Below are 7,416 nucleotides of genomic sequence, written 5' to 3' on the forward strand. Positions count from 1 at the left end.
TCCCTACCTAGTTGAGCTATTCTGGAGTTGTTGATAAATTTATTAATCTTGTGACTATTAAATCAATGGATTATCTAGTTACATTTCCTGTTCATTGAGCATTAGTTGGTCAATTACAGATCTGGCCTTACCTCTACGAAAATATGTATGTAGAGGTGGTAGATTCAAGGTTATTTTAGGATTGAGTTTCCATCTATTACTACAGATTCCTCTGAATATGCCCAAAAATACCTAGCTTTTCGCGTGGTGTCAATAATTGTCTATTTCATGTAATCCTACGATCAAAATATATTGTGGTCTATAAATCAATTCGTGCTGTTTTTTTTTTTCAAAATTCGAACGTTTATTTAAGAAAAACATGTACAATAGTATTATTTAAAATATTGCCCATTTGAAGCTATGACATTTTCCCTCTTTCAGGCAATTTTTGGATTCCATTAACCGTTAACCGAATAAAATGTGTACAGATCATCTAGAACCTCTCTCAAATATGGAAGTGAAATGCCAGAAATAGATGATCGGTAACAAAAGTACACGACATAAGTTATACAAAAGTTAGTGAAAATAATTTATATTAAAATTTCCTCACATTCTAAAGGTATTCAAAAAAATGTGTGATACATCATGTCCTCATTTTATAACAAATTGGCAATGTGAGGTGATTTCAATAAATCAATACAATTAATTAGATCGATTATTTGACATATAGTTATCATTTACACATCTTGGGGTGTTTCCAAGGTTATGACATAAAAATACTTTATTCAAGAACTACAAGTTCCATGAACCACCCAAACACGCACTTTTGAAGGTCTTCTAATACCATCTGCGTAATTTATTATCGTCCTCATAGTTGCATAATTCATTTCATTGGTACGTTAATAAAAAAAATGACTTCTTATTTAAAATGGCATTCAAAATTATATGGAAAATAGTATCATATGGATCAATGTTGAAATGCGTATAAATATATATTTATTAATTTTAAAGATGTTAATTCAGTATAAAAGAATACCGAATCACTCACAAAGTATCATTTTTTGTTGAAAACGTTTCTAAAAGCATCATGAAGATATTGGTAAGCCGAAACTTTTTAAAAATTACAATTCAGATCATAGTAATTTTTGTATAGTTATTCAAATTTCAATTTTTCTCTTTACCAAACAGGGTGATAGCATCATTTGAAAAAATAATGTATATCTAGCCTACTACAAGTTAAAAAATAGAGCGGGATGTTTGGCCTCGCATTAAATATAAGGAAAATTTATTGAAAACAAAATATTATTCTAAGCCAATTCTCCCGACAAAATTCGAACCTCCAAATTTTTTTTTCATTATACACTATACAATTGTTTTAATGTAAGTAATATTTTGATATTAGTGTCAAGTGCCACTCTGTTTTTGTCTTTTAGTACTCATAATTATGATGCCATTGAAAAAAATCTGAGTAAACCGATTCGACTATCCCTCTGCTCCTCAGAATCTAAATTTTTTTTATGAAATCTATCAAGGAACAGTACGTTGTTAAACTACCGTACACATAATACCATTCACTGTATATCGCTGCCTAGTGAAGTGTTCATATAATCATATTCTTCAATTTTCTAGCTATATGTCACAAGACGCAATAAAAAATAATCATTTGAATTTATCTATATATTTTAGGTCTTAATATTATCTTTGAAAACAGAATAATTAGTAATATTCTAAAAATAACGCTCAGATAAATATGAAGGCTTTTTTGCATCACTATATTCGATTTTGGGCATCACTTACTATATTTAGAACGTTTGAATAGATATGTGAAATAAAATGAAAAATAAAAAACGCAGCATTGTTGACAAAAAGGAGAAGATGGGACGAACGTTTTTGAGAGAAAACGATGGTAATATAGGTATAGAGGAGAAGATATTAAGAAGGGATTTGAAATAACCCAATATATAACGAATTATTGTAAAAAGTCGTGGAATCGATGAAGATTTAAATTAATACATGAAGGTACGAAGAGGAAAATAATTAACGGATGAAATAGAGGAATAGAAAAAAGATATTCCTTAGGATTTTTTAGGAAATAGCCACCGATAACAGAAAATATTTAGAATTAGAAATCAATATAAAAAATAGAACATACAAGAAATGGAGAAGCAATATGTTGGAACAAGATCACATTAGAATTTAATGGAAAATTTTATCAAAATAATTAAGAATTATGTATAGTTTTACACAAGAAATATTAGAAGTCGTGGTCAAGAGCCTGTAAATATTGAGATGAGGAGGCCCTTATTAATTTTATCACCATACTTGAATTCTGTTTCTTAATCCTGGTAGTTACTTTACTACAAACAAGTTTGATATACTAAGAAGCCAATATTCATCCAGGTCAATATTAAAATTTGAGTAGTGAGGTTGGTGTTACGTAATTGGAATTTTCGTGGCAATATTGTTCCTTTTCAAATCAAGTCTTCCAAGTACATTTATTGTTGGAATAAACGAAAACCTTTGCGTAGCTAAATACGAGAAAAAAGAATACATAAGTTTGTTGCTATTTCTAAGACTTCTGCCATATTATACATCATTTTTTAGTAATAAATTGTTAACTTCCCTGCTGCTCTGAGAAAATAATCATATTTTTGAGATTAGTTATCGACTTTTCTTTTTAATGTGCAATGAATATTAAATATCAAGAAAATTCTTATGTACATCAGAAAAATGATCTTCCTATATGATATTAGTCTATATCTGATTTTAAACTATTTTTATTTTATAGGTAATTTTATTCGTCCTAGCTGTAATTACATCTGCAGAAGAAGCAGAGAAAGAAGCAGAAAAAGAAGTGAAAAAAGAAGCTAAAGAAATAGAAAAGAAGGAAGATTTAGAGGCCGAGTCATCAGAACCTTCTTCATATGAATTAGATCCATCTCATCCAAGTGACTCACTGAGCCTACATTCTCCTTTAGGCTATGGTCACTCTTTCTTAGGATCTCCAATAGGTTGGGACTCGTCCTTAGGCCTTGGATCACCTTTTTTACGATCTTCTTTAATTTCACCATATTATGGTCTAGGAACATTAGGCCTGGGATCTCCGTTTGGTGATTTAGGAAAATCAATTCACACAACTATCACCAGACATGTGCCATATCCAATTAGTCAACCTGTTCCAGTTCCTATCAACCGTCCAATACCATTTGCCGTTCCACAACCGATACCGATACACTTAGATCGCCCATATCCTATACATGTAGCTCAACCTTTCCCTGTTCCTATAGATAAGCATGTACCGGTTCCTGTTGATAGGGCAGTGCCAGTACCGGTTAAAGTTCCAGTGAAAGTTGCACTCCCTGTCCCTTATAGAGTAGGAATACCACATCCTTATCCGATTGACATTCCAAGACCGATACCAATACCAATTTCATCCCCATTTCTTTATAAATAATAGTTGTACCACTGGTTTTATCTTTAAGGCTAACAACGACCACCACACAATCACCATGTCACGATGATAATAATATTTGTAAATAAAGTTGTTTCACCTCTATTGTTTTATCAATTGCCAATCATCCAATAAGTATACCCGTAATAATAAGGTTATAAAGAAAATTTGTGTTCTAATAATGTGTGTCTTTTCGAATTTTCGAATGAGTATTTGACATTTTCTTGGTGTATTATAGCATTCTGCACTTAGAGTTAATCGTCTAAAGTGGAACTGATCAGAAATCCATGATTTAAATTTCTTACTGCCTTTTCATTATCTGATATAAACATAGAACGCCAACATATACCATAAGCTGTCGACATAACATGATCCTACAGAATAAAATCGATATACGAACAAATTCGTCAGTTATCCGTCTTCACTGTCAAAGATGACAAACTGTATGTTCATTGGCAGAATTTAAAAGCGATTTTATGTGATTACGTATCCTTCAATTACCTAGTTGGATTCTAAACCCAATGTATGACGGAATAAAGGACAAAAATTTTTTATCACCTGTCGAATATCGATATGATGTTTCCATTGTTACTTAGAGGAGCAAAAAAACAATAAAAATAGGGAAAAGGGAAGGATTCTGCCGCAATCGGCGTCGTCCCATTATTAAAATAACAAAGTTGTATTATGAAAGACAATAATGTAATAAGATAATTTCTGAACTGGAAATCTGTGTATTTTATTTGTGCTTTTTGAAAATTACTATATAGGATATTGGATAACTGGCTCGCATTTAATTTAAACTAAATTTAAATTAATTAAATTTAAACCTAACCTTTGCTATAAAATTCAAATTTTTCACATTCACATTCATTAGATTATTTCCCATGCATTTGTTTCGTATGTATAATTTCTTTTTTACTATCATATAAATCTCTATTAAATATAAAAAATTACTATCGTATTTATTTGGAAAATAAAACTTTTCGAAATTGGAATAGTTAAAATTAATCATTATTGGCGGGGATAAAATAGAATTTTTTTTCATATATCATCAAATTCTTATATAACTTGACGTAGACAATCACTATCCTACCCAAAGTAGTTGAACAAAAACAAAATACTAACACAGCCTTAATAAAGTATATTCTATAAATTCTATCAACATACTTGTATAATTATATTATATCTTACTTGTGGCAATTTTTGTGTTCCTATTTTCTCAATTTACTATTCGAATATGTGTTCGATATTTGGTTATTCATGTCAATTACTAAATTTGACGGAATATTTGGTAGGAGCTGATAGGTCAACCATTTTAGCATAGGATTTGAATAGGATGTTTAGCGAATAAAAGCATTTGGTACAGAACCATCTTTACAGCTATTATGAAGAATAGATATTCGTTTTCCCTTGAGCACGGAGTATTTGTCAGAATTTTCAGAATTAGAAATACATATTTAACTACTTCTTTTGTATCAAACCAAGTTACGTCCAAATACATTATATTTCTGTTCGAGTCTTGGTATGTCTTAATACTTTTCAAATATTTTTGTAGAAAGTCAACGATATGACAAGATTGTAGAATGACTATTCTGTTGTAAAGTTTTTTATGTTTAAAACCACAAAACTTAGTATCTCTAAACATTTATGATTATAATAATGGTACGTATGCAATTCGTTCTGAATCATGTCCAAAGTTGGCACTAAATTGGCTTCATAAAAGTCATATACCATTTGTTGAATAACATTGGTTGTATCTTCACTTTTATTAGTTTTCAGTTTACTTTCTCATGTTTTAGTGTATGATCTATAACATCTCCCACTTGTACAAAACGATTAAAAATAAAAAATGAAGTAGATCGTTCAATAATAGATTTTCCTACTAATCTCCATATTTGTGTCTTGGGTACTCAAATATATTTGAAATTATCCTTTGTCATAGGACAAGTAAATGTAAGTACAAATTTCCGACTGACTTCCGTAGTAACACTTTTTCACTACTCGATAGTGTTTCATCTACTTCAAATCGACACTTTCAACAGTTGAAACCAAAAATATTTTATTCAACGCAAATACGGGAACTTCTTTGAAATGATCAGACGGCTAAAGGGCAGTAATCAGATGGCGTTCTGATCTAATTGCTTTCAGGAAAACATGTTCTTTGGCAACACTTGGATTCCTTACCGGGCTACAAATTATACGTAAAACTAGTTAAATGCACCACTTTTGTCGTGCAAAAGGGTATTACAGACGCTTCTTTAATACTCACTCTGGTATTTAAATTTTGCGGTGGTAGCAGCTCTTTGATACTTTCTATAGTCCTTCAAGGAAAAATAGATAAAGTACATCACGGTTAACAATAGTTCAAGACTTTTTTCTCAATAAGATGCCAAGTGTCAAACATAAGAAGTTAATATGTTATCCAAATGAACACTTTATTAGTTCATTGTAGTTTTCTTCATCCATAATTGTTTTGTCTCCACAAAAAAGAAGGGTAAAACGTTTACCTCTAATTTTTATTTACACAAAACATGATACTTCGGCACTACCATTAATACATTTCTATATTGATAAAACAATATAGTTTGAAAAAACTGAATAACATGCTGTTAAAGCACATTAAACTAAAAAGATGAAAATTCTTTTTAAAAATAATCTTAAAACAATAATTTGTGCAAAATATGCGTATAAGCGCCCTACGCTTTTTTCACAATAATACAAGTATATTTTATTCGTTATTATTTTAAAAGAATTATTTTCAACAATTTAGTATCTTAATAACGTATTTTTTTGTTTTCTTAAACTATTTATTTTTCATTTTTATTTTCATATGCTATGAAAGTGTGTTTCTTGATTTTTTTTAAACTATATTTAATTTCCACTTTTTAGTTCGATTTATTGTCAAAATTGAAATCTTTCTTCAAGTTCTAGTCATTAGTATTGTAAAAATCCAACAAAGGGCAGATAATTGTAAAATTTATTTCGATGTAAAGAGAAGTTTTGCAGTCATAATTTCTTTAAACAAATTTGCCAAAAACAAACAAATTTTTGTTATAGCGTGAACGGAATATAAAACCACGACTGGCAAATTCGGAGGAATGACGCCTTAGTACGCTCGGCGAACAAACGCAATTAAAGTAGTGGGATATACTAACAGGAATAAGCCACAAAAAACAGTTACAAACAAACAAACAAGCTCACAATCTCACATACAGGTGAAGCTTATATAAGCGTACTGAAAATTAGTAAGACTAAGATCAATACTTGTATATATGTTCCAATAATTTCAAATACGTTTCTTTCTCTAGATCAAGTTGTTTAATACTTTTATATTACACCAAGAGACTCAAAATCTGTAAACTGCAAAACTATTCTGAAAATATTACTCCAAAAACTAGAGCTCATCACTGCTAAACTGGTAAAAAAGTTTATTTTAAAAAGCTACTCAACTATGGATAACATTAAATCGCCAATATAAAATAAAGTCAATCGAGAATAGAAAAGTATATTCGGTTACTTCCCGTCAAAATTGTATATTCAATAAGCAGTTTCTTGAGTGGTTAGAATAAACTTTATGGTATATATGCTAAGAGCTAGTTCTCTCATAATGAATTACACTTTATTTATAGAATAGAAACAGCATAAGAAATGTAAAATAATCATTACCATTCGAAGGATATTTCATATTATATATATATATATATATATATATATATATATATATATATATATATATATATATATATATATATATATTCATTGAGGCAGTTTTATTTTTTTATCGTATTGATGTCCATAATCTATTTTCTAAATACTGAGATGTCTGCCTTATGTAGACAGCGTCACAATCATTATAAAATATAATATAACTTATTTTATTTTTAAGTGCTTGAGAAGTAAAATTGTATATCAAGTAGCTTGTAATCCTTGTGACGCTGTCTACATAGGACAAACATCTCAGTATTTAGAAAATAAACTAAAAGGCC

General features: G+C 29.7%; 1 protein-coding gene across 1 annotated transcript; it reads left to right on the plus strand.

Moving 5' to 3' along the window:
• The first annotated feature begins 1,066 nt into the window (after nt 1-1,066).
• LOC130441668 (zinc finger protein 512B-like) lies at nt 1,067-3,433 on the plus strand. Its single transcript, XM_056775449.1, has 2 exons — nt 1,067-1,078; nt 2,768-3,433. The coding sequence occupies exons 1-2, from the start codon at nt 1,067-1,069 to the stop codon at nt 3,431-3,433; spliced, it is 678 nt and encodes a 225-aa protein (XP_056631427.1).
• Nucleotides 3,434-7,416: the final 3,983 nt, after the last annotated feature.

This window comes from Diorhabda sublineata, chromosome 3 (assembly GCF_026230105.1).
Source record: "Diorhabda sublineata isolate icDioSubl1.1 chromosome 3, icDioSubl1.1, whole genome shotgun sequence".
In the NCBI taxonomy this organism is placed as follows: Eukaryota; Metazoa; Arthropoda; class Insecta; order Coleoptera; family Chrysomelidae; genus Diorhabda; species Diorhabda sublineata.